Below are 27,736 nucleotides of genomic sequence, written 5' to 3' on the forward strand. Positions count from 1 at the left end.
AAAATAAAACGTCCTTTCTGCTCTTTCCCACACTTGCATCTTGTGAAAAACTTTTCTGGAAGGAGTTTGCCTTGATGTTTTCTCCTTGACTTAGAATTTTACTTGCCATTTACCTCACTTGTAAGTCGCTTTGGATAAAAGCATCTGAATCTAAATGACTTAATGTAAAATGTAAAAGTAGATGTGTTAAGGCTGCTCACCAATTTAGCTACAATTTAGTTTACAAAATGATGTAATATTGAATGCTATTTAGAAACAGTTGGTAAAGTGAAAGATAAGGGGGTTGTGCCTAACACTAGCAATTTTGTTTATGAAAAATGAAAAAAGCTATTGCAATCATCAACTGAAAAAAGAGGAATCTATATGTGGGAGGAAAGCAGGCTTTTTATCGCATCCGAAACAATTTTACCATTCTGCTTATTAGACACAATAAGATCAGCAAACTAAGAGGCCCTAGCAGCTTTAACCATGGAGTTGAGTTCAGTTAAAGAGCTTAGTGGATTTCCACAGATGCCTCTATCTGTCAACGTTTACGTATGAAACTGCAAATGACATCATTCATCCAAGGATCGGAAATGGCAGTGGAAACAGCGCAAATGTTTTATAGCTGCTTTTTAAATAGCTGCTTGAAGTGGTTGTACTCATTAAATCATCAATACTGCACATCTACAAACGTGTAATCATCCCCATTTTAGACAAGATGCAATGATCCAACAGGCACAAACACCTCAATGATCAGTGATGGAGGGTAGGGACATAATTATGTCAATATTATTATCTGAAGTAGTATCTCTATAACGCTTATATGAGGCCAGGCAGGACGAATCAGGAAATTGACCGCTTTGTGGACGACTGCTCTATTTACAGTGCCACAGCCAGTCGACATCATATCATTATGCTGTCCAATTTAACTCTTTTCTTAAGAACAGCAACCCCACAAGAACGAGTCTGAGAATCAGTGGTTGAGCAAACAGAGTCCACACAGATTGGGGTGTGTGTAGTTATGCACTCACGCACACTCCTTCTCTTAGGAGGTAATTGGAGCAGACAGCAGTTGGCCAACTGGCCTGACTGACAGACAACAACAGTCGAAACTGATCTACCCAAAACTCACACTGAAGACTTCCAGTAAGCTGCGCTGGAAAGGAAAAAGAAAAAAAAAGGAAGTTTAAGAAGTTGGATTCACCCATAGAGAATCTGATTTTAAAACAGCACGTTTGTTTTGTCGTTTTACCATGAAAAGTCTGGATCTGTTCCTGCTGGGAGGTTGCTTATGCAGCCTGTACACATTGGGAGGTAAGCTGCAAGCTCACACAATACACTCACATGCTCGAGCCTTTGGTACTTGTACATTTAGTAATTTGGCAGGTGCTTTTTATGTAAACAAGTACTGTGTCTTACATATACTAATATCACAATGAAGTATGTCCATAGAATAGCAAAATAACCTGTGGTTTATTAGCAAACTACCAGGAAATAGCATATCAATAGATAAAGCCACAAAAAAATAGCATGTTATGTCACTGCAGGGTCTTATGGGTTCACTGAAGATGGTAGTGTTTTAGCTGGAGAAGGTCAGCGAGGGGCTAAATCCCACATGCTTTTCGTGCTTCCATTGCTTAGGAATGCCTTAATAACACAATACAGATAAACTATGATTATATTAAACACACATTATGAAAGTTTACAGCCACATTATGAGTACCGAAGAACAGTAGCACAGTATTTAGTCCTCTGATGAGGACTTCAGCATTTTAGGTTTGCATGTTAGCTAGTTAACATTTATACTAAATACAAATTCAAGGTATTTTGTAATAAAAAATATTAATTGTATATTTGATTATGGTAGCACATGACCAACGTTAGTAGGATTGATCGCCATGAATGTTTGCACAAAATGTTATTTTTATCCAATAAAAAGTTGTTTTTTCTTTGGACCAAAGTGAGCTCTGAGTGAGTGAGTTTTATCCCCAAAGTCCTGGGCCTATTAAATACCGCAGACTGTAGAATTTTTGAAATAAAAATGCCCATGAAAAAAACGAAACATTACATTAGAAACTAAGATTGAATCCATGATTCAGGGGTAAGATCAGAGAGTAGGCACAGAAATAAATGCTCCTTCCCCTTAACCAGAATCCAGCTAAAAATGTTATTTTTTATTTTTATAAGTTTTGCAAGCAATTATTCATGGACATTTACTGAATGCAGCCATAGACATAAATATGCAAAGTAAGAGCTTATCAGAATGTTAAACTGTGGACAAGATGAGACTATGCTTAGTTTACCAATTGCACACAGGTAGACAAATGAGTGCATAACATTTAATATGCCCATCTTCCAACCGCTCAAAGTAGTCAAAAACTCAACTCAAATATCATCCTAAGCCATGTACATCTCATATCAGTTACGTTGGATCTGTTCCTGTTTTACTTCTTGTTTTCAGATAATTGATTGACAATTGACAAGTGGCTGAAGTCACTAAAGTTGCAACTGTGTGAGATTAAAGCGCAGGTTAAATATTAAAGTGCAGGTTTAAAAAGGATGAGTACCTTTTTATCCCACTGACAAAGACGAAGTTTGCAGGTGACAATTTAAATGCATTCGGTGTTTTATTGCCACCAGTTACATTTAATACAAGCATCTTTCACATGCTCAACACGAGTCTTCATCTTCACTCTTGGTCAACTATACAGACAAGCAAGAAGAAAACGCTCAATTCTCGGCTACCACGAACACCTCCATCCTCGGCCATCAGCAGCCACGCATCCCTGTGCTGAGCTAATAAGGGTGCCATGCTGTGTGATTGTTGTCATCTATTCCTGTCAGGTCAGATCCTGCCGGGGCCACAGCTATGCCAAACATGATGAATGCTGCCTCACCACAGCTGCTCATTATAAATGCTTCTAACCTTCCAACACTGAGGAGGAAATCGGTGCCAGTAAAACGAGATTACGTATGAGGAGGCTGTAGAACGCGAGCATTTGGGTACAACTTAACAGGCCCTGATGTGAGACATTTGTATCATCGCTAGTGTGCAACGATACAGCTTGAAGGTTTATGAGTTATAGATGAAACACTGGCGTCAAACTTATCACTATCTGGATGTTCTTAATACTATACTTTAATAGTTATACTTTTAAACCAAGTATACAATGTTAATATATATACTTATGTTGGGTTTGATTATAATGATATTTGCTGTGGTTTTCTCTAAAACATTCATCATTATCAAGTAATGTTTTTAGTAAATCTTTTTATGAATGACTGCATCTGGATGTGAACAAAAGCTTATGACTATGAATCTATCTATATTACAATTCCTCTGCATTACCCCTATTAAACTATCTACTAACTACTACTAGTTACTAGTACTAACTGTCTACTTTATTCTGATGGTACCATTTGAAAAAGCAGGTCCACGAAGGCTATAGGGCCTATAAATATGACTAACTTGTTTGCATGATCTGAAAAGAAAAACTCCTCATGTGGTAGATTTTTCAGCTAGGAGCAGGAAGATGTGGACATGAATTCACACATCTTTGTGAAATATTCGGTTTTAGCAGCTTGCTGACATAATGACCATGAAGAAGCTGGTGAACAGCTGTATTCATTCATTCATTCACAACGGCTCCTTAAGCATTTTTCTTTTTTCTCTGCACGATGTTTCCTCAGTGTTCCGTTTTGTTCTTTGGATTAATTTGGAATTAGTGAAATTAAAGGAATAAAAGCTCTCCGAGCTAGTGAGCTTGTAAATTGTCAGTTAGAGTAAATCGCTTGATCACTAATAGGACAAGTTCACAGTCTATCTGCAACCGATTCCTTTTTTATGGAGACGTTAATGTTCTAAAGAGCTGAAGTAAAAAGTGCAATACAGCTCAGCTACTGTAGTTTCTCCCATTCTAGGCCTTCAGTCAAAGGTTATCGGTGAACAGGCCGATTTTGGTCAACATCATGAATTTGAAGGTTGTAAATTGAACACAGCACAAAATGTTTACTAAATTAATTTACGAGTGTACTGCTCGGTGCAACAAGGTTTACCATGTTTGATTGTTGAAGAGGACAGATATTCAGTTAAAGAACATAAAGTCATTTTAAAGTTATTAATCCTATCGTATGGCACAAATCATTGTTAATTAGCACAACTCTGCACAATTTCTTCCTTTTATTGTATATTCCTTGATATTTTTCCACAAGCCGTAGCGGAAGCATCTACTCACTGTGCACTATGGATTGACCTAAGTTTCACTGGTTCTCATATTTGAATGGAGAAACAATCAGTTATCCGCTTTTCTTATAAGCTCTGAGAACTGCAATGCACAATAGACAACAGTAAAAAATAAAAGTCGCACAATGCCCTCATTGTTTTCTCAGGTGTTTCCTACATTTTTAAATGGTTTGTCAGCTTCATCACAAACGCTCTCCTAAACCTATTCTCTGGTTCAGGTGCCTCTGACATGGAGAAGGAGCTGATGACAAAGCTGTTCACAGGCTACAACCTCAAGGTCCGGCCAGCACGCAACCCCCAGGAGAGGGTGGTGGTTCGTGTGGGTATGATTCTCTCCTCCTTTGTTGGACTGGTGAGGCCCCTGATGTGTCCTATAAGGTTGATCCTTATGCTGAGGTCTATTGTCGCACACAGGATATTAAAATACCCAACTGTGCATGAACTGTAACATGTTTTATGCATGACACTGAATATATCTTTGAACTCAGTGCTTCTAGCCTGCTAAGCCAAATAGCACAAACCATTTTTATCTGTTCATGCTAGTTTTTAGTGACTATTTTTCTGTCTTTGTGTGTTCATAAAAAGGTAAAGAGCAGACGACAGCTCAATCAAACCCACCAGGACACTTTATTTCTTCTTTAATTTCTCCTTGGCTCTCAGAAGTGCAAGATTAAGCTCTTGCAGTTTTGTGACATTTTGTGAATGATGGTTTTCCTCTCGGACACTGTCAGTAGAGGCTGATATTAATGCACTGTCCTTCACACTGTCTGATCAGTCACTGAAACAACTATTTCCACAGATAATTCTTGTGCCAAGTCAGAAGCAAATATCCATGTTTTTTTTTTTTTTATGTGTGGAATCTTTTTTCAAGGTTCTTCCAACACCTCCGCTTATGCTCAGTAGATCCTCTTGTACCCTCTCCCGTCTTTATGAAGTCACAATTGTTCTTTACAGCAAACCAGGCCAATATTAACATGTGCTTTTATAATCTTTGTCATGCAGTTGTCATGCTGCTTTTTCTGTGATCAAATGTGTACTTTGGCCTGTAATCTAATCAAATATTCTACATTTTAACCCAAACATAACACAAATATTGGTAGATAACAAAGTTTGGAGTGGTGCACTTAGTTCTGATGTGCACTGTACCTACATATCTACACTATAGTGAATCATGCTCCTTACATCTCCACTCAAGGTCAGTCTCACTTTAGAGAGGAAGTCACATGGGGCAGCTAATACTAGAGCAGAACGATATTGAAAACTGACCTACTTGTATGCACATTCCTATCTGCCCAGAACTAATCAGCTTGGTAACTGGATTGTTATTATTATTAAAACAGTAAACAGGAAGTATTAATAAGCAATAGGTTGGTGACAGCATGGTCATTTGTGTGTTTTTGTGAGGGTAAGAGAGACAGAGATTTTTAAAGGAAACTCTCTCACCCCCACCCCCCTTCCCTGTCTCTGTCCCAGCTGTCTCCATGACATTCCTCCCAGTGTTTTAAATAGCAGGTCTGGCTCACAGAAGGTCTGCCTTCCTACATGACAGACAATTGCATGCTCACACACGTGCACGTGTAGTGAGATCTATTTGGAAAGTTTTAGGCTTTTATGAAGTACTCTCTGATATAATGTAAGTTCCTTTTGCACGAGTGTTGTATCTAAAATCTCAAGCCTATATAATCACAATGGGAACAGTTATGGGAAATGAGACCCAGGTCATAAAATGCTAGAATTGTTCTCTCTTTTGATTCGGAAGAGGTCATATTGTTTGTTGAGAAAAAAGCCACTGCATGAGAAACCTGTAGTTGATATTGAGACTGTTGTAATACAAACCGCATTTTCTGTAAACTTTAGACATTGTGTAAAATGTAAATATACGCAACACATTGCTCTAAAACTTACTTTGGTCTGTTAAAGACAACATGTCACAAAGTGCCAAGTGAGTTGAAAGTGAGACAATTCAATGTACATGGTCATTTTGAATTTTATGCCAGTAACACATCTCAATAAAGTTGGGACAGGAGTAACAAGAGTACAACTGGTGGAACACCGCACAAGTGAGCATTTTTGGATCCATGTTGTCATCCATCTCTCATAGCTGGGTGTAATAGGAACATCCCAGAGTAGCTCATTCTTTCAGAAGTAAAGATGGGGCAAAGTTCATCATGCTGAAGAAATGCCTGTTAAATGCCTAAAAACCATGACACCTATGTTTCATATCAGCTTGGTAATAACAGGTTAATAGAGTAATATTAAGTTAATAAAGTAACATAGGGTTATATGAGGGTTTAATATTTTCTTAATTATATATAACAGGGGGTTCCCAGAAACATGCTGTACACAGTGTTGATTAACAAAACAGTGATACAACACATGTTTCTGTCACAGCATTTGAGATGTGTTGCTGCAACCCTGTCTACAAAATTCATTCTTATACAACTACACTTCAAACATGCTTGAATCATTACGTTCTGATGCAATGTTTTTTGAGAACGACTGAAACAATATTTCTTTTATATTCTGCAAGGGAGTTGCAAGTGGGTGGTTTAGCAGGGTGGAGGGTTTACAAAGAACGCGACTGTCGAGCCACAGACCCAAGATTGCTAACGGTAGGGTTAGAGTAAGAAAGCAGTCAAACACATTTTGTGTAATGTTACATTTTCCTCTATTTAATCTGTCCTCAATCTTCCTCTGACTCTAAACTGTTGCTGAATATGTCTAAACATAACCATAAAATCCTTTAATAACACTATAGTCTCACAAAAGAAAAAAAGTCATTACAACATTTTATTGATATGTTCAGTTATCAACAGATTTGCAACTCGCTGATTAGGTTTCACGTCAACATATGTAACATGATTGCAATTATGTTCCTCAGGAAAACACAATCACATTTACAGTTTAGTTGTATAGGAACAGAATTTTTAGGATACAAGGCTGGTAACTCAAATTCAACATGAGCACATAATTACAAAAAAAACAAAAACAATTTCTGTTTCATTTGTCATGTTTCTTTGTACTACTCTATGATTAGCTACAATAACCCACATACATGCCCCTTACATGCTTGTATTTTATTTCAGAATATGAAAAATGAAGAAATGTCTACAATTGTTGTCATGAATCTGGTAAGTTCATTTATGTCAGCATCTCTTACCAAAGCTTGGAGCAATTTCTACGACATGTTTATTGCATTGCAACTTGATCTTTAAAAAAACTGAAAGAGACATTTTAAACCTTCCTAATTCAGATTTATTACACGTTTGCTTGAAATGATAAACATGATATTTTATTAAAGAAGAAACATGCATACATGTATATTTGAATGCATACATGTTATTAATACACAGTACTGCAACAAAAACACTTCTGACTGTTTTACATCAGTTTGAACTCATCTGTGATTCCAGCTCTAGTACAGATAAGTTTATTAAGAATAGACCTTCGCCTTGTCGCTCAGATCGCTGCCAATATGCTACACAAATAACCAAGTGAAAACAATTGAAATACTCATAATAATACAGAGGCAATACAGAATGAGAAATTATGCAAATTCTTGGTTTTGGTATGCACAGAGAAATCCGGCAGTAATAATACTAATAACAGCAGTGAAGAAATGAAAAATAAACAGCTGAAAAGACAAATGGGTCACATTTCAAAATGCAAAGCTTTTCCCCTTTTGTTAATTTCTGTTTGTCTCTTGCTTCAGCCTTCATGTATATTTGCACGTGGTTTCTACACTTGTGCATAAAGACACACACTTTCTAATGTTTTAAACTTTGTTTTAAATTTTAAACAGGAATGGACAGATTATCGGTTGTCATGGAAGCCAAAGGAGAACAATGGGATTGAAGTGTTGCGCATCCCCTCTGGGAAGGTTTGGCTGCCTGACATTGTCCTCATCAATAAGTGAGCATGACCACTGCACTCACATAGACGTGGATTCCTTAGTGCTAGAGAAATCTTTTCCTTTGTGAAGAAGTGATGTTGAATTTCAAGCACAAAATACCTGTTAGTCCAAAAGAATCTTGCAGAATTGCTTTTTCATTTGGAGTTTTAGAGGCTGTTCGGCAAAATTGTATTTGTACATTTGTTAAATCCTTTTGAAATGATCAAGCAGGCTACCAAAGATTAACTGGGTGGGCATAATCCTGGGATACCTAGGCTTTTTCAAAATTTGATATATTCACATGAATTTGATTATTCACAAAAATAAAATAATTGTGACTCCCACAGTGAAATGGTCAGGACCACCTGCCATGCCTTCATGAACAACTACTGCATGAGAAGCAAACTTGATGAGTATCCAGCTCTGTGTCAGGGTGAAATTTAGAAACTGTGTTTTGGTTTGGGTAAGATTACGTCACATACTGGACTGGAAGAGAAAAAACTAAAACTACACTTGTAAATATTTTGAACTATAAAAAGGACTACACAAATCTTTTGTCAGTCTATTAAAATGTAAAATGATGAGTCTACAGTGATTATCTTGCTGCTTGACAAGTGCATGACAACTATTAGACACACAAGGGCCACGCTAGGAAAACCCTGCATAAACACAACTGTGCTGAGCTCCGGTCGGCTTCAAACAAAAATATGCACCACGATCCATATTCTATAATACACACAGCAGATGTTGGTAAACTGGCAGGAATCGTTAGAGCCAGAGCGTCACGTGGCTGCATCGCATGGACATAAGGTTAAGGAGTTGGTATAGTGCAGTACCATTAAAATGGAAAAACTATATGTCACAGCATTATATTGGAAAAGAAAAACGGCAAGTGTTTCCTCCGACCCCCGTACACATACAGTAAACACTCCCATTAACAGCACTGTAAATATCCCCACTGCTCCATTCATCAACACTTTATGGGCAATTAAGCAGCATGGCTCCCTAATAACTGAGCGGATGGCACTGCTCAGCTACTGCAGCTCGGGTGGCATTCACTTGGAACTGCCCCCCCCTCCCGCCACACACACACACACACACACACACACACACACACACACACACACACACACAACCATTTGTGTATGTGTATGATCAGTGCTGGGCATTTTAGCAGCAGCCACTTTACAGAGATAGAGATTACTTTAAGGACACAAGCCTCTCACTATTATATTAGGTGAGCCATAAAAACCAAACACTGGACCCCAACAATACGCTAAATGTGTGTCTAATTGACTTGATGTTGTGTGGTGTATAGTGTTATGAGGGTAATGACCAAAACAGCTTTGTACACATCCAACATTAGTGCAGCACTTATAAGAATCCTGTAAAATGTGCCATACATCTTCATTTTGTCCACGTCAATTAAAATATTTTAGTGCGGTCGTGTGGCAGACTGTCGGACTGCAGCCAAACACTGATGCAGTGTGTAGCTATGGTGAGAAAATGGAAGGAACAGTGGGAGTGCAATAATTAGACACACTTCAGACTGTTACTCAGATTCTGCTTACTCCAACCAGAGGTTTGCCCCATCTCTCTTTTATTAGAATATAAATCGAGCTATATTTCACAGAACAAAGAAAAAGAAGCCTGAGTGAGAGAGCGTGCAGTGACACAAAACAAACCAGACTAGATTCCAACCTAAAATTGAGTTATTTTGTTACATGCAAATGAGGGTGAGGTTGCATGTTTAGTTGAGATGTTACGAGATTAGACAGTTGGATGTATTATCGAGACGATATATTGTGTTATAAGCCATGATACAATGCAAGGCAAAACCATAAGTTATTTACAATGTGTTGCCAGATGAGGTAATGCCTTATGAGACAGTACAGAAGGAGATGATATGATATGATATGAGGTGGTACGATGCATTACAAACTGACATGAGACGATCTATGTAACACAACCGAGATGATATGGTACATTCTGTGGGTGCTGTGCACCTGCATGTGTTTCTATGATGGGAAAAAGCTATGAGCAAACACAAGGGACAACATGCAAAGTCTGACCTCAGACATTCATGCTGTGAGGTGTCAGTGATGCTGCTGAGCATAATTGTCACTGACCGTAACTGATCCATAACTTGGGAGCATCCTGGAGCTTCTCATCACCTGAGCTTATAAGGCTTTGAACTAACCACATCATGGTGACATCATGGTGATGGTCAATAGAGACAGTGGTTAAGAGTTTGCTGCATAAAAATGTCAGTCTTCTACACACAAATTGTTAAGTTAAAAAGTCAAAAGTTCCCAGTCGCTGCCATATTTGTTTTAACAACATGCCAGAATTTTCTACTCTTGCAGTTTGTCTAATTAATATTTATGTGTGTTGTCCACAATTTACTCAGTTGTTAGGTGTGTGCTATGTCTAGGGACTACAAATCTGTGATAATTGGTGGAAACAGTGTTTATGTATAAACTGTCCAGACAGTTTTGGACAGTCTTCAGGTGTTCCCAAAACTGTTTTAGACTATCAGAAATTACACTGTGTGGAGTATCAAACAATCTCTTCTACTTTCATCACATTAATAGTGAAAAGTGTTGGAGAAAAACTTAAACTTAAAACTGGATAAAAAATGTTATTGTGTTGTGTAAATCTCTGCAGTAATAATGGCGTGTTTGATGTGGCCCTGCCTGTCCATGTTCAAGCCTATAGTAACGGAAGGGTGACCTGGACTCCCCCTGCACTTTACTACAGCTCCTGTGGAGTTCAGGTGAACATCAACACACAGGCTGTTTATTCTACTCTTTTTTCTGTGGTTTCCTTCTCACATCCTCTCTGACCTTTTTTTTTTTTCTTTTAACCAGAGATGCCTCTTTTTTCTGTCTAGGTGACATATTTCCCATTTGACTGGCAGAACTGCACCATGCAGTTCCGTTCTTACACGTATGACTCAACAGAGATCGACCTGCAGTACGCACTGGACTCAAAAGGCAATGAGATACGGGAGATCCAGCTGGATGAGGCCTTTAGTGGTGAGGATGGGCTGGGAAAACAATAGAAAGAATGCACAGATGGAAAGACTTATGGATAAATGGAGGAGTGGACAACAGATCATTTTAAGTGTATATATTGCTTTGTACCAAAAAACTGAATCAGTACTCTCCAGTTTTTAATTTTTACCTCATTAGGCACTTTGAACTTGTTTTTGCTTAATATCTCGTAGTCACTGGAGTGTGTTTTACTTAATTGACTGTGTTTGCAGTTTTTTGGACCCCCTTTGTGGTATGCAGATTTGTTGCTTGTGCTGTAAAATAGTAAATTTGCTGATCGTAATTGAAATCTTTTCTCACCGCCTTGAATGGGAATGCATCGCCAGAGGGTGGCGAGTGGCACATCAGGCACAAGCCGAGCAGAAAGAACATGAATGATGACAAGTATGAAGACATGACCTTCTACCTGATCATCGAGAGGAAGCCTCTGTACTATGTCCTGAACATCATCATCCCCTGCATCCTCATCACTATTATTGCTATCTTTAACTTCTACCTGCCTCCTGATGCAGGTAGAAACCCATTTATTACTTTTTTGAGCTAAAGATTAAGTTGGCTGAAGGACAATTAGCTTTATTGTGACACTCTGGCTAGTAACACATGCAGGTTTTACCTTGATGTTTGGTGTTATGCTGTATCGTTGTGCTCCAAAAGTGTTAATGCCATTTAATTTCCTAATTGTGCCTGGGTGGTCTGTTTGCATTGGGCAATCACACATCTGTCCAATTACCAGCACAAATGATTCCATTTCAGATTAGGTAATTGTTTCCTGGAGCACAGCTGAATCAATAAGTTCATAAATAAAAACGTTACAAATCAAGCCTTCAACAGCTGATAGCGATCAGCTTGACACTGTACGTTGTTCAGTGTCAAGCTATAGAAAGCAAGATTAAAATTGGGGAAGCTGCCCTTTAAACTGAAGCTCAGGCCTAGATGAGCATGTTGTTAGAACAAATAAATGTTATAAGTAATGTTTTCCAAACCAAAGTGAATAATAGATCAACTTTACTCCTTTTTTATTCCTAACAGGTGAGAAGATGGGTTTGTCTATCAACGTGCTGCTGACCCTCACTGTCTTTCTGCTGCTGCTAGCTGATAAGATCCCTGAGACATCACTGGGTGTCCCTATCATTGTCAACTACATCATGTTCACTATGATCCTGGTCACGTTCTCTGTCATCCTTGGTGTGGTTGTCCTCAACCTGCACCACCGGTCTCCCAACACACACCAGATGCCCATGTGGGTCCGCAAGGTAAAGCCCAGCCTTATCGCGTATAGCTAGGTTATAGACTAAGGTTGAGGATAGACTTTACCTAAACCTTTGCATGTGCATTGTGGCATCTTCACGTAGTCTGAATAGTTTGAAGCACCAGTTGCACCGTATGTGAAATCCAATCCCACTTATGACTGACGGGGCAGTATCAAACAATCTCAGTAACATCTATTTATATTGTATTTCCATTTTCTCTACTGTGATTGCAACACTTACTTCTTCGAGTGTTGCCATGGCTTCAGCTCATGTTTTGGAAAAGCAGAAATTCACAAGGAAGAAAACTGTTGTTAGTTAATGTTGATTAGACTCTAGTCTGCCCCCTTGTGGATAACAATTTAAATCCACCATACATAAACATACACTACTCAAAAAAAATTAGGGATACTGGGCCCTCGGGTCAAATTTATGCATAATGTAAAAGATTCATGCTACAGATATTTTATATTATGAAAGTAGGACATTCAAGTAGAAGGTTAGATTAGGTTACTTTATTTATCATCCTGTTTGAACCCTCGCAATCGCCAGGTACTGTTGATCAATTGTTAGGTGTCATCTTGGTCTCATGATGTCAAAATATGAACAGCATGACGAAGTGGACTGTTTCAAATACAAAATGTCATTGAACCACAACATTTAGTCGCCAATTAATGGATCAGACACTGGTGCAGTTAATCACCTCTTTAGTAAACAGCATGTTATTTAATGAGTAAAGTTGAATATCCACTTATCCAGCGAACTTTTAGTGTGTAGTGTAATTATGTGAATAATGTTGCAGACGGCGTTGCTGTTTTCTATGCATGGGTACTGGTAAAAAGCTACTTTATTCCCTACCTGAAATTCCTACTACCAACTCTGGAATAACGACTGATGTTAAACTATAATTCTACAAGGTTGACAATATTGAAATTCTTAACATTTTTCTAAAATCTCTGGCTCTGTAAAAAAAAATGCTGTAGGTCATTCCCTTGTTCACTTTTACATATTTTAGATGTGCTTAGCAGAATGTGAAAGCTTACTTTGTCTTACCTGAGGCTTTAGCTGAATAACAGCTACCAGATCACAAAACTGAAAGCAATATCCTCAGTATCTATGCCTTCAATTTTTCAGCAGTCTGTACCAAACAGAGATGTACTAAGTGATGTCAAACAGAGGTCATTAGGAATGCAGTCCTGTTCTGTGTGTCCTTAGAGACAGGTAGAGGAGACAAATGGAAGGGAATGTGAGGCACCATGCAAAATATTGTACTGATATGGAGGTAAGATAAGATTCTGGTATTTGGATGTTCTCCACTTTTCTGTGTAGGACTTTTTATAGTATATACTTACTATACAATACAAAAGACTATTGGAGAGCATTAAATTAAGTCGGCACAGTCCTCAGCACTCAGAACATCATATTGTACCATTAACCTCCATCAGATACTCTTGGCCTCATTGGACATTATGGGAAACTAATTACAGGTCCGAACAGCAGTATTATAATTTGCTGCAAGTTCTGTACACGTTCAGTGCAGGTGATTAAAATGGTTTAATAAAGGTGAACTGCTTAGTCCTGGATTGATGAGGGAAAGGAAAATAATAGGTTCAGTTTCTTTTCACCTCTACTCTTTAAATGATCAGTGTCATATATTAAATGTGGGAAGGACAAATATGTGTAGAGAACATTAGTGGAGAGAAATATACAGTTGCTTGGATATGGATATGCATCCAGAAAATATTCAAATGGCTTAATTTTTAGGAATTGTCTGTAGGGATTGTATAGATGACAGGATAGTGTAGATGCACAGATCTGGGGAAAGGCACAGCAAAGTTTCTGCAGCATTGAAGGTCCCAGTGAGCACAGTGGCCTCCATCATCAGCAAACTGAACAAGATTGGAACCACTAGGACTCTTTCTAGAACGTGCAGGTCGGCCAGACTGAGCGATCAAGAGAGAAGGGCCTTAGTCAAGGAGGTGACCAAGAACTTGATTGTCACTCTGAAAGAGCTCCAGGTCAGTTCTCCAGAGGGAAACCTTCCAGAAGAACAACCATCTCTGCAGCACCCCATCAATCAGGCCTGTATGGTAGAGTGGCCTGATCGAAACCACTACTCAGGAAAACATGACAGCCCACGTGAAGAACTCTCAGACCATGAGAAGCAAAAATCTCTGATCTGATGAAACAAAGATTGAACTCTTTGGCCTGAATGCCAAGTGTCATGTTTGGAGAAAACCAGGCACAGCTCACCACCTGGCCAATACCATCCCTTGAGTGGGGCAGCCAGAGCCCAGACTTGAACCCGATCAAACATGTATAGAGAGATCTGAAAATAGCTATGCACCGACGCCCCCCATCCCCACCTGATGGAGCATGAGAGGTACTGCAAAGAAGTATGGGAGAAACTGCCCTAAAATAGATGTGTCAAGCCTTTAGCATCATACTTAAAAAGGTGCTTCAACGAAGTATTAAGAAAAGGCAGTGAACATCTGATTTATTTATTTTTTTAAAGAAATCTACAAAAATTTCAAACAAACTACCTTCTTATTCGCATTATGGGGTATTGGTTGTAGAATTTTGAGGAAAATAATTAATAAATAATAATTGAATAAAATTTGGAAAAAAGCTGTAACAACACTAAATATTAAATACTTTCTGTATGCACTGTATTTATCTACTTCTTGACTCAAGAACACCCTTTAGAACATTGGTATATATTTTTAAGTTGAACTAATACATTTTTCATATGCAAAATATGCAGAAATTCTCTGCCTTCTCCGCCTATATATATATATATATATATATATATATATATATATATATATAAATATATAGGCGGAGAAGGCAGCTATATATACATATATATAGCCAAGAAAGCTAATTTCTCTGAGTAAACCAGATACTGAAGTGCATGTGAACGCAGTCAATGCAGTTTTAAGATAAATAATAATGACAAAATTAAAGCCAACTGCAAGATTCTCATATTTCTCATATTATCACGGGGTTTGTGGAGTTGTTTACCTCAGAACCTTCAGTCGTCAGGTGTGTGTGCATCCAACTTTAGAGACTATAAAACAGTGTTTAAATGGGAACTGTGCAGTCTTTGAAAGTCTCTTCAATCTTCACTTGTGTCCTTCCTGTTATTTGGACCAGCAGTGTCTGCAAGTGTCTTTCTTCAGCTTAACTGTGCAGTGGACTGATGAGAATTTTAAGTACTGTTGTAGACAGTACTTAGTATATACCCGAGGTGTAACACAGTTCTGTAATACACAAACACCTGCTCTTCTAAAACATAACCAGCTAACATTAACTAATTCTAAATTTAACCAATCCCAGCTCTGCTGGCTTAGCAGTTATCCGTTAACAATGGCTTCTCTGTCTCCCTCTGTCTCTCCTTCTGTCACTTGCTCGGTTTTTCTCATGTTAAGTTTTTTCCTCTGCCTCTTTTAGCGATAATTGTAAATGTTTTTGCAGCTTTGGAGGCGAAGCTCACAGAAACGGAACCATGGCTCTGCACCATGGAAAATAATCCAGCTAGTCAGGCCCCTGTATCTGGTACGGGCCGACCTAGCATAGCCACTGTTCGCTGTCCCCTGGCAGTTCCTGAGCAGCCAGTAAGCCAGTCCAGCTGGGTGACTGTTGGCAAGAGATCTAATGCTAAACAGACGCCTGAAGTTCATCACCAGTCGGTTCACGTTTCCAATTGATTTTCCCCGCTCAGCGACACACCCGTTGAGAAACCAACTCTGGCAATTGGCAGCTCTATAGTCAGAAACGTGAAGCTAGAGATGCCAGCGGCCTGAGGCCAGAGTGGTGACATTGAATTATATTTTAAAATCCTGGCTGCAGATAAATGTAAATACAGTAAGAATATTATTCACACAGGGTTTAATGACACTTGATTATGCAAATCGGAGGTCACTAAGATGAACATTGAATCGGTGTGCAACTTTGCCAAAACAATGTTGGACCCAATAGTTTTCTCTGGAGCCCTGCCAAATCTGACCTTTGAGGACATGTACAGCTGCATGTCGTTATTCAACTGCTGGCTGTCTAGGTGGTGTGCAGCAAACGATGTTGGCTGCATAGATAAATAAAATCTTTTGGTGGAAAACCTAGGCGGATTAGGAGAGATGGCATCCATCTTACTTTAGATGGTGCAGCTCTTTTGTCCAGAAATATGGCTAGTTTTAATAGACAACCAAAAGTATGAAAATCCAGAGTTGAGCCTAGGATACAGACATCCAGTCCTACACGCCTCCCTGCAGTGTCCTTACAACCGTCAACCCCCACAACTCCCACATACCCATAGAGACTGTGTGTGTTCCTCGACCAACTAAATTCCATCAATCAAAAATTTGCACAAGGAGTTATTCACAATAACTTTATAAAAGACTAATTCTCTTAATGAACAAAAAAAACCCAAAATTATATGTAGATTATTAAACACCGGATCACTCTCGTCTAAATCTCTGGTAGTAGATGACTTAATAAGTGATCATCAATTCAATTTATTTTGTCTTACTGAAACTTGACTTGGAAAGTGGCGTTCCAGAAATTTTGAAGAATCTCATTTAGCCTGGAAAATACAGTTTAAAAATATATTAAAAAGTCCTCCGTAACACCAGAACAGTATATTATTCATCATTAATAGAGGAAAACAAGAACGACCCCCGGTTTCTCTTCAGGACTGTAGCCAGGCTCACTAGTGTTCCTTTACCTCTGAGCAGCCATGACCTCATGAGTGTCTTACAAATGTCATGAGCTTTCTTTTATTTCACCAGGTTCTCCCCCAAATCCTACAGATAGATCTCCATGCATCATCATTAAGGCCCTAATCCCTCTTAGACTGCTTTTTACGCTGACTTGATAGTCGGCTATAGTCAGCTATAACCTGAGTTACAGCTGAGTTAACTTCAGCTATAACCTCATCAAAAATAACAACGTGTCTGTTAGACTCTATCCTAGCTGAACTGCTCAAGGACACTTTAACCTTAGACACTTTTATTTTAGATATCATTATCTATCCCTAGAGACTGGCTGTGTACAACAGGCCTATAAGGTCGCTGTAATCAATCCACTACTTAAAAAATCTTGTCTTGATCCAGGAGTTTTAGCCAATTACAGACCAATATCCAACCAACCGTTTTTTTCAAAATCCTTGAAAAAGTTGTTGTAAAACAGTTATGTGACCATCTTTACAGGAATAATTTGTATGAAGACTTTGAGTCAGGAATTAGAGTTCATCATAGTACAGAAACAGCACTGGTGAAAGTCACCAACGATCTTCTCTTGGCCTCAGATAATGGACTAGTCTCTATACTTGTTCTGATAGATCTTAATGCTGAATTTGATACCATTGATCATAACATTTTATTACAGAGACTGGAATATGAAATTGCAATTAAAGGAACTGGACTAGGTTGGTTTAAATCTTATCTATCTGATAGATTTTAATTTATTCATGTTAATGATGAATCCTCCATGCACACAAAGGCCTGCTATAGAATTCCACAAGGCTCTGTGTTAGGACCAATACTTTTAAATTTTTTATATATGTCTCCATAAATTTTCATTGCTACCCTGATGACACCCAGCTATATGGAACCAGATGAAACAAATCAATTAATTTTAACTTCAAGCATGCCTAAAAGACATAAAGGCCTGGTTGTCCCACAATGTTCTACTTCTAAACTCAGACAAAACCGAACTCAAAGTATTTGGGCCTAAAAATCTCAGAAATACATTGTCTAACCATAATATTACTTTAGATGTCATAGCTTTGTCCTCCAGTACTACTGCAAGGAACCTTGGGGTTATTTTTTAGTCCTTTACCTCACATATAAAACAACTCTCTAGAACAGCCTACAGCCTACAGAACAAAATTAGGAGCATCCTGTCTCAAAGTGATGCCAAAAAACTAGTCCACGCATTTGTTACTTTTAGGTTGGACTACTATAATCGCCTACTTTCAGTAACTCCCAAAACAGCCTGCAATTAATACAAGTTCGAACCTGCGGCCTTCTGTATTTCAAACCAATGCTCCCTTTACATAAAATGACAAAATGGAGTATTTTTAGTACCGTTTGTGCCCCACCCCAGGCACCTACTCCAGCAATTTATGAAATTAAACCTCACATTTCAGCCAATAGGAACTATTACTTTAAAATTAATAACTTTTCTGCTTTATGATTGTGTCTCTCAGCTCCTTCAGCTGAACCTTGTTGTCACTTTGAATGTTCTCTGCTGCTTAAGTTTTGTCTGCCACATTCACAGGAAGCAGAGGCTTCTTCGCAGCAGCTATCCTTGTGAAATAAGGTCTTTGTTAATATAGAGGCACTCTCCAAGGTGCAGTTTCCTCTATTATATTCAGTGCTCATCATGTGCCAAGCTGTGGGAGGTCTTAACAGGTGTCACATAGGATCAATAACGAAGACAAATCGCTAAAACCAAAAGTAGTAAAACCAACGTTGAGGGTAAAAGTTTGTGAAGCCTCCAAATGAGTAACAGTTCAGTCACTTTGACTAAAGCCATTTCATTAAAGTATTCAGGATCTAAAGTTTTGTAGATTTGCTGTTACAAGCAGAATATTCTCTTCCAGACTTTAAAATAAATTTTACTTGAAGGTAGTTTTGCTAACTACCGCTTAATGGGGACTAAACTTTGCTTGAACTAGAGGAGAATCACCAAAGAGGTTGATTTGTACAAGCTGCCAAGACACAGTAAATACAGTATTTCATCAGGGCTGCTGCAACGAATTTTGAATTCAATTTTTCATTAGAAACTAAACTATTTTTTTAATCAATTCATTCTTTCTACTAAACAATTCCTGTAAAGATTTCTGACCACTGCTCTTGAGCCATTCTGCATTTTATTTCTAATAAACAGATGCTTTTTCAAGTCTTTTCCTTACTTTAAGTTTTATGTAACTAACGTTAATTAACGTTAAAGTCTAATACTTTGTATGTTTAAAATATCCACCTAATCTGGACATTTATGTACTCATTTAACTTTTTCTGCTCCATTTGGTTCTCAGAAAAAAACGATACTGGGGACATGTTTTTAGTATTTTCAATATCACAGTTACTGAGTTTAATAATTAATCAATAGGCATAGAAATAGTATATATAGGACTGGCACATACACCACACTACAGAATGCATAGCCACAACTACTTGTGACACTATGGAACCATTTTTTTCATGACTTGGCCACTGGTTTCAATTAGTCTACACAGGATAGTGTGACACAGACCCAGGATAGTGTGACACAGGCTTCATGCTATTCCACAGAATCAATGCTCTCAAGGAATAACAATACAGACAATATGAAATGACACGACATACAAAAAAAACGTAAAAATGGCCTAAAGAAGGCAGACCCAGGTGCAGTGTAAAGCAGTTCCATCACAATTACTTGTGTACTAAGTGCAGTGTGTGCTTGGTGTGTGCATGTAGTGGTTTAGTGTTTGTGTGTCCAGTGTATACAGTAGCATGGATAGCAGCAATGTGTCAGTAAGTATGAGGTCAGCTGTTAATGACTGTGTTGGCCTGAGGGAAAAAACTGTTCTGGTGTCTGGTGGTTTTGTAAGAAAGTGCTCTGTAGCGCCCGCCAGAGGGGAGAAGCTGGAAGAGGTTGTGTCCAGGGTGAAAGGGGTCAGTGGTGATTTGTTGTATGTGCACAAGTCCTGGAGAGTGGGCAGGGGAGCACCAACACTACTTTCTGCAGTTCTTGTCCTGTTTGGTGTCTGTTCCAAACCAGGCTGTGATGGAGGAGCACAGGACAGCCTTAATGACAGCAGTGTGGGACTGGATCAGCACTGCCTGTGGCAGGTCGAACTTCTTCAGCTGTCGTCGTAGATACATCCTCTGCTGAATTTTTCTAAGGACAGAGTTAATATTGTTATGCCAGATAGTGGATACCAAAAATTTAAAGGATTTCACAGTTGACACAGCGTTGGAGGATATGATAAGGAGAGGCAGTGTGGGGGTGCTTCCACTCAAATTCATGCTCATGTCTACAGTCTTAAGGATGTTCAGCACCAACTGATAAACTTTGGGTTGATATGCAGTCTCACTGTTGTCTTAAATGAGGCTGATTAAAGTTTTGTCAGAAAGGAGCAGTGGGGAGGGGACACATCCCTGAGGGGTGCTAGTACTGGTTTTCTGTATGGTGGACGTAGATTTTCCTATCCTCACCTGCTGTTTTCTGTTAGTGAGGAAGCTGGTGATCCACTGTCAGATGGAGGGAGATACAAAAAGCTGGGAAATTTGAGTGGGAAAGTGATGGTGTTGAACCCCTAAGCTGAAATCCACAAACAAAAGCTGTGCATATGTCCCAGGGCTGTTGAGTTGGTCCAGGATGTAATGCAGTCCAGTAATGTTAACTGCATCATCTACTGACCTCTTTGCCCTGTAGGCAAACTGCAGGAAGTCTAAGCATCCTATGATGTTTTTCAGGGGGTTCAACACTAGTCATTCACAGGATTTCATAACCAAAGACGTCACAGCCAAATGGCCTGTAGTCATTTAGTCCTGCTTGTAGCTTTCTTAGGGGCTGGAATTATTGTTGAATGTTTAAAGGTTAATGGAACTTCACACAGCTCCAGTGAACACTTGTTGGAGGTAACATACTAGAAATAGAATTGCATGAGTGTCTGCACCAACTGATTGTAATGTAAAACTGCTATGATGATATATTTTACTTTTTACGTTTAAACACATATGCAGCTGGTGTCTAGTCTTTTGGTAAGGAGCTCCATTGGAGCATCCACTGTTAATGCTCAAGGACACCTTGAGAACTGACGTTGAAGAATTGCAAAGCATTACCCATTTGGATTCCCCACCCACATCATTCAGCAGCAATTGTTCTCAAAGGTTATCTCACAGCTAAATTCAACATTTTGAGTCATTGCTCACCCTTAACAGGCGAATACAGGGCAAGTACATTTCAGCTGTTCCATAAATCAGGAAACAAGAATCCAAACAAATGGATTTTGAATAAAAAGTAAAGGCAATAGATTTTGGGAGACTTTTGTAATCCAGCAAGCTGTCGACTGAAAGTGAAAACACAGCTAAGAAACCCTTTGATTCCCAATGTGATTTTCAGGCAAAGAAATATAAAGTAACAACATGTTAAACAGAACTGGAAAGGATAATATATTTATTAATCACTGAGTAATGATGAATTCATAAGTTTATAGGAAATGGAATAACAACCTTCCATGTGACTGATGATGCTTTATTAATCTCCAAGACACACACATTGTAAATAGTCACTACTATTTACTGATGTTAATAATCATTGCAATGTGTCAATTTACACAAAAGTATTAAATGGTCAGAAATTCATGGTTTAATGAGGACGTCCAAAGTAACTACTTGTGTAGTATCACTTTAATATCGATTATGCAAAAAAGTAAATAATGGTTATGAGAATGAATGAGTTATTTCTCATTTGTACAGAGCGACTGTTATCATCTCAGGTCTCTACTGTGTTCAAATCTGAGCATGTAGAAAGTGAAACTGACTTTACTGGAAATTGTGGCCATGCCACTAATACTGTTCACCTTTCTTCTCCTCCTAGATCTTTATTCACATGCTCCCACCTTACCTTGGCATGCTCCGACCAAAAGTGGAGACCCCCTTGTCTCTGGAGACCATGCCGCGCCGTGAGAAAAAGATAGTTTCCATTAGCAAAGTAGCTGATGAATACTTCATACGCAAGCCAGACTCATCCATCTTGTTCCCCAAACCCAACAGGTGAGATAAGGCATGATATCGGCTAAGCTATGTACAGTATGTACCATATTTAACAGGGATGGACAAGAAGTTTCTCAAGGGGGCTCCACATGGACCTGTAATGGTGCTTGTGCGTGTGATTGTATGTAATGTTAAAAAAACGCACTAGTGCTTGAATGCCTGTGTACATAGTACACGGTCCAAGTACAATCAAACACATGCAAAGAGAACTGGCACACCAGAAGTACTACAGGACACTGGGGGGAGTGATGAGCTGGATTTGGATATTTACATGTTAACATTACCTTTACTAATCCATGTCTGACTATTTACCTTGGATTGTGTAAAAAGACCTTGATGCAGTAGATGCATTGACAATTGCAGAATCTGCATTTTCAAATGAAAATTAGTAAATAATCTGCAATTTGAACAATTGTAAATTTAAAATCTGCAGCACTTCCTGTTTTCTCACAGCTTGTATTCAGCTGAGATAAGATGAAAGTCAACTCTCACTTTGCATTAACTGTACCAGTCACATACTGCAGTACAGTAGCTATTACCTGACATATGGAAAGGTGGCATTTTTAACACCAAGTAAAACACATCTTACCTTCCAGGCCTATGTCTCAGTTGTTGTCCAGATTGAAAAATCAAGGCAATGAAATGAGGCATTTTACAGGACTGTAGCTGCCTCCTTCTGTCACTCGAAGCTGCACTTACATTTTTGTGCAAACACACTGTGATATATTATGAGTGTCCTTTTTTTTTTTATTATATATAGGCTCGCAGTAAAAGCTGCACTTAGATCCAAATTGTCAAACTGTCAAAAAGACTTCTTCTCATTTTTGAAGATTTGTGCCAGGTTTTGAAGTAGTTAGGGAACAAGTCATGTGGGAAGTGAGTAATGCTTTCTGATTGAAAGTTGCACAATGCAAAGATTTGAAATATTGGTTTCATTATAAAAAAAACATAATAAACATAATAAAGGTTTCATGTTAAATTGGAATGGTTTTAAAAAAAAAAAGCATCTAAAGTGAAATGAAGACACAACTGACAGCAAACTGCACTGCGCTCTTTGAACACAGGAACTACTAAGGGACCTGGCTTGGGTAGATACTTGTAGTTGCTGTTAAGTCAGCTGATCTGTGACATCCTTAACTATCCTGCCTTCCTGCTGCTCTATTATGACACAACAAATACCTTCCCTACTAGAGCACAGCTGTTCCCCTCCCCATGCTTAACTTTCAGTCAGAAGGGAAACATGTCTAAAGGGAAAGGCTGGAGGCAGCGGAGAATTGCTGCTAAAATAATAATGACCTGCACAAATCGACTCTGACACAGTGAATCGGCGTGTCTCCATGAAAGAAGAGGTGGCTGAGGACGGAGGAGGGGGGGCGGGAGGAGCGAGCTCTATTAGAGCAATTTGATGAGACAGCAGTAGTATCGCTCGAGCCCACACATGCGCGCACACACACACGCATTCTAAATTTGGTTTAGAGAATGCCTTGGCAGCCAGTTTTAGTTGAATTAGTCTCCTGAATAGTCATTTACTTCTCGCTGATGAAGTGGTACTGTGAGCCATGATGGGTTAAGAGGCCAAATTATGTCTGCTGCTCTCTGTTTCCCTTCTTTTCTTATCTATGCCTCTCTATATCTGATGAGGCCCCACCTCTATTAGGTCACAGCCTCTTCACCTGCCATGCTCAGAGGAGGAGCAGTGATGGCAGCATTGCATTGTAAACCACCAGATCCATGAGGTGCATACTAAGCAGCACTCTGCTCTGGCGTGCCTGACAAGTTCCACTCGACGGGTCATGTTTTTGAATTAAGAACATGGTGCCATTCTGCCCTCTAGTGTTAGGCTCGTTGACCTGCAACTTAAAGTGTTTTTTTTTTGTGTGTGTGTGTGTGTGTCAAAGGTTTCTAAAGTGAAAGAGGTGTTTAATATCTGAGGTGTTTCATAAGAAAACAGATGTCTGAAAAAGTACAGCTGTTCTGCAAATGCTAATTTAAGTTTACTTGGACAAGGTCAGCAAGGCAAACTTACTTTTGATGACCGGACAGGTTTTAACTTTGTTCTATGGTACTTTGTAATTTTATGCACACCACTATCTGCTTTTTATACAATGACAGGTTATTAAAGACATTTCAAATTTTAGATGTTTAATTTGACCTCCTCATTAAGTGGTTTAGATAATGTGAGAGTGTCAGTGTCACACTGGTACAACCAATACCAGCTGCTGGCTAATACAACAAAAACGAGTCAAATTGTAATAAACCAGAATCACCCTTTAACCTCAGAGGCAATGTCATTTCACAAATAAATATTTTAGGTGTCCTGCAGAGATAGTCATGGTGTACCACTTACTTAAGGTTATAGGAGTGTTAGGGCTTAGGTATGTCTCTATGTTGGGAGCAGCCAATAGAAATCCATACGTCATTGCTCAAGGTGAAACTGTGGGACTATACATAGAAATGCAGCAGTGAAAATCAGAGCACAATAACATAATGGGTAATGCTTTAGTTGTGTTTTACAGCAAGACTCCATACCTGTTAATGAAGCGATGACACATTCTAAAGTGCTGAACTCAGCGTCATCATTAAAGTGTCATTTGAAATTTTTTATGTTACAGCCTTAAGTGGGCTAGTATGAGCAGTTGTTTCTGAACGTGCATCTAGTAAAGTGCCAGTGAGACTTTCAAAGTGACAAATGTTGCACCCACCGTCTACAATATGCAAACTTCTCAAGCCCAAACTTTGTCCATATAATGGAAAGCAGAGAAAACGCACTGCAACAGGATTGACCAAGTTTTCAAACATCACTTTAACTGTAAAAAGACATTTTTGGCAATACTGTCAACCACCAACATTAGCTACAAGTTACAAACAAAGTTGGGATGCTGAGAAAAAAAAAAAGTTGGCGCAGTGTCTTGCAATTCATTGAAACCTATATGTAAATGAAGAGAGTCAACATTAAAAATTTTAAATGTTATTTAATTGTTTAAAAAAAGCAAAAAAACAATTTGACGTGAAAAAAAATGGACCTGAAAAACTTATATTAAAAAAAGAAAGAAAAAAAACCTGGTGAAGCACCTTGCAAGTAAGGAGGTTGTCAACAGGTCAGTATACCGATTGGCTATCATTCCACCATTGCTGCAAAGGTGGAATGAGATTCATTACTCTGTTTGGACAAATAATACGATAACTTAAGGACAATATCTGTCAATGTCCAATCTCATCCCTAATCCCCAGTTGTTAGGTGTCATCTTAGTCTCTTGATGTGACACACAACATGATGAGAGAGGGCTGTTTTAAATACTAATTGTCATTAAATCATAAAATTCAGTGGTCGATTACCACATTGTGAGTTTTGCGGTTGATCACCTTGTTAGAGAAACATGTTATGAAACAAAGAACAGTTGGAGTTTAGAGAAGCTCAGATTAAGTTCAGCCCTGTAAAAGGTTATAGTGCATTTTAGGTGCATTCTGAAATTCCACCCACAAGTCCAATATCGCCAACTTTTTGTGTGTAGTGTATACAAAGATTTCCATTGGCCAGGTTAGCCCCCTCCCCACTCTCAATTCTCTGTTGTAACGGTATGAGGTCATAAACCTCTTGACACCTATAAAGCACTGCATGGCAGCAGAATGAGTGAGGGGTCTGCTATATTATCACCTACAACAATCACAGTGTAGGGGCAGCAGTGGCCGCCTGCTGATCGGAGGTCAGAGATTGTTGCCCCAATGACAATGCAATGCGAGCTCCTGTGCATTACTCAACACCACTTGTGGCTCATTATCTAGCTTGTTTCTAACTCTTGGTGGCACAACACAGAACACACACAAAAAAAAAACATATAGGTAGATGTAGTAAAAAATGTCCTTAAATTAAGCGGCAGCATGGTGGTGGAGTGGTTAGCGCTGCCACTGCCAGTGAAGGGTCCCGCGACTCTAATTTGCCCATTGACGTGAATGTGAGTGTTTATGGTTGTCTGTCTGTGCATGACTTACTGTTCAACTTAATTTGTCTAAACTAATGATGGGCAATAGAGTTCCCACCTTGTTGCAACTGGTGGCTGGTAACTAAGGGCAACAAGTAAACACGGTAAGCATTCACACGCACAGAGATCCAGCCAGGACAGCCCAGTCAGCAGTTGCAGACACATTGGCAAAGGGAGCACAGGGAGTTCCTCTGACCTTCTCTTTATTCCTCACTAAATGACACAACGGTGCAAAGGAGACGTGCAGCCCGGCTCATAAATGCTTGACTCTTTTACGGCTTTTAATTAGTGTGAACTGACATCTGCTTGTACAATGAACATTCTGCAGGCCCATGTGCGTATGTTAATGTTGGGTGCTGGCACTTCATGTGGACTCTATTCTAATTCAGCATGAGATTTATTGGTTATATTAGGATGTTTTCTGCAATAACATGTTCTTTGGCATATTGTGAGTGTGTTTTGTGACGTGCAGGTTTCATCCAGAAGGCATGTGCACGGACCTAAGGAAATTTATTGACGGGCCCAGTAGTTACCTCACACTACCTGATGAGCTTAAATCGGCCATAAGTGCCATCACGTACATCGCTGAGGCTCTGCAGTCTGAGAAGGACTATGAAGCTGTAAGTTTGTAATTTTTTATGTTTTTTTCTGGATTCTCATAATTGCTCTCTAATTTAATAAAATCATTTTGGTTCTCACTCTTGCCCTGTTTCCCTTCCCACCACTACTTCTTCCTAATGCCCTTCTTCTTTACTATATTCTGTATTATCAATCTGCCTTTTCATCACCTTCTCTACCATTTATCATTTCTCTTTTCTCTCTCAACCTTCCATCTCTTTAACTCGTCCAGCTGAAGGAGGATTGGCAGTATGTGGCCATGGTGGTGGACCGAATGTTCCTCTGGATCTTTGTAGTCTTCACCTCCGTGGGCACCTTGGCCATCTTCGCTGACGCCAGCTTCAACCACACACCCACCGACCCCTTCAAATACCCCTGAAGCATACAAAAAACATTTTCCCTGAACCATCTTCTTACTGATGTACCAACTTTAGGAAATAGGGACAAGGAATTACTATATTAAACCGCTGTATGACCTGTTATTAGCAGCCCCTACATATGGCTCAGTATGTCCCTAATCTCTCAGTAGGCACAGTAGGTTAGTGTATTGTGCTTTCTTGTGCTGGACCTTCATTGTCATTGTTTCAGTACTAAATGTGGAGCTTCAACTATGTTATATTTAGAATCGTAAAGTGCGAGGTAAGGGTTATGGAAAGGCTTTTGGTTTGAGTTAAAATAAAGAAAGACTGGAATTACATTCACATTGACTGTTGGTTTGTCCTGTCAAATTTACTGCGGACGCTAGATGTTAAATTACTACAATAAACCTACTGGCCCACTGTTTTGTAGTAGGTGACCTCCTGAACTATTATTGATTGATAATGACTGATAACTGACAAATAGCTTTATAACAGCCAAATTTTGTGTTGTTTCCAGTTGTAGTGTAGATAGTGTACAATCCAGACACAATGCATCATGATTATGTCAAACTACTATCAATTTTAAAAGATGCAT

The 27,736-nt window shown here is 39.0% G+C and overlaps 1 protein-coding gene and 1 pseudogene across 1 annotated transcript; both read left to right on the top strand.

The window, feature by feature from the left end:
- Positions 1-1,057: 1,057 nt before the first annotated feature.
- On the top strand, positions 1,058-27,548 carry chrnb1 (cholinergic receptor, nicotinic, beta 1 (muscle)). Its single transcript, XM_067525369.1, has 11 exons — positions 1,058-1,296; positions 4,444-4,577; positions 7,312-7,356; positions 8,028-8,137; positions 10,785-10,893; positions 11,011-11,155; positions 11,500-11,685; positions 12,203-12,426; positions 22,009-22,184; positions 26,637-26,784; positions 27,015-27,548. Exons 1-11 carry the CDS (start codon positions 1,236-1,238, stop codon positions 27,159-27,161), a joined length of 1,485 nt encoding a protein of 494 aa, XP_067381470.1. The 5' UTR covers positions 1,058-1,235; the 3' UTR covers positions 27,162-27,548.
- On the top strand, positions 15,942-16,636 carry LOC137138023 (uncharacterized; annotated as a pseudogene).
- Positions 27,549-27,736: the final 188 nt, after the last annotated feature.

This window comes from Channa argus, chromosome 12 (assembly GCF_033026475.1).
Source record: "Channa argus isolate prfri chromosome 12, Channa argus male v1.0, whole genome shotgun sequence".
Taxonomy (NCBI): Eukaryota; Metazoa; Chordata; class Actinopteri; order Anabantiformes; family Channidae; genus Channa; species Channa argus.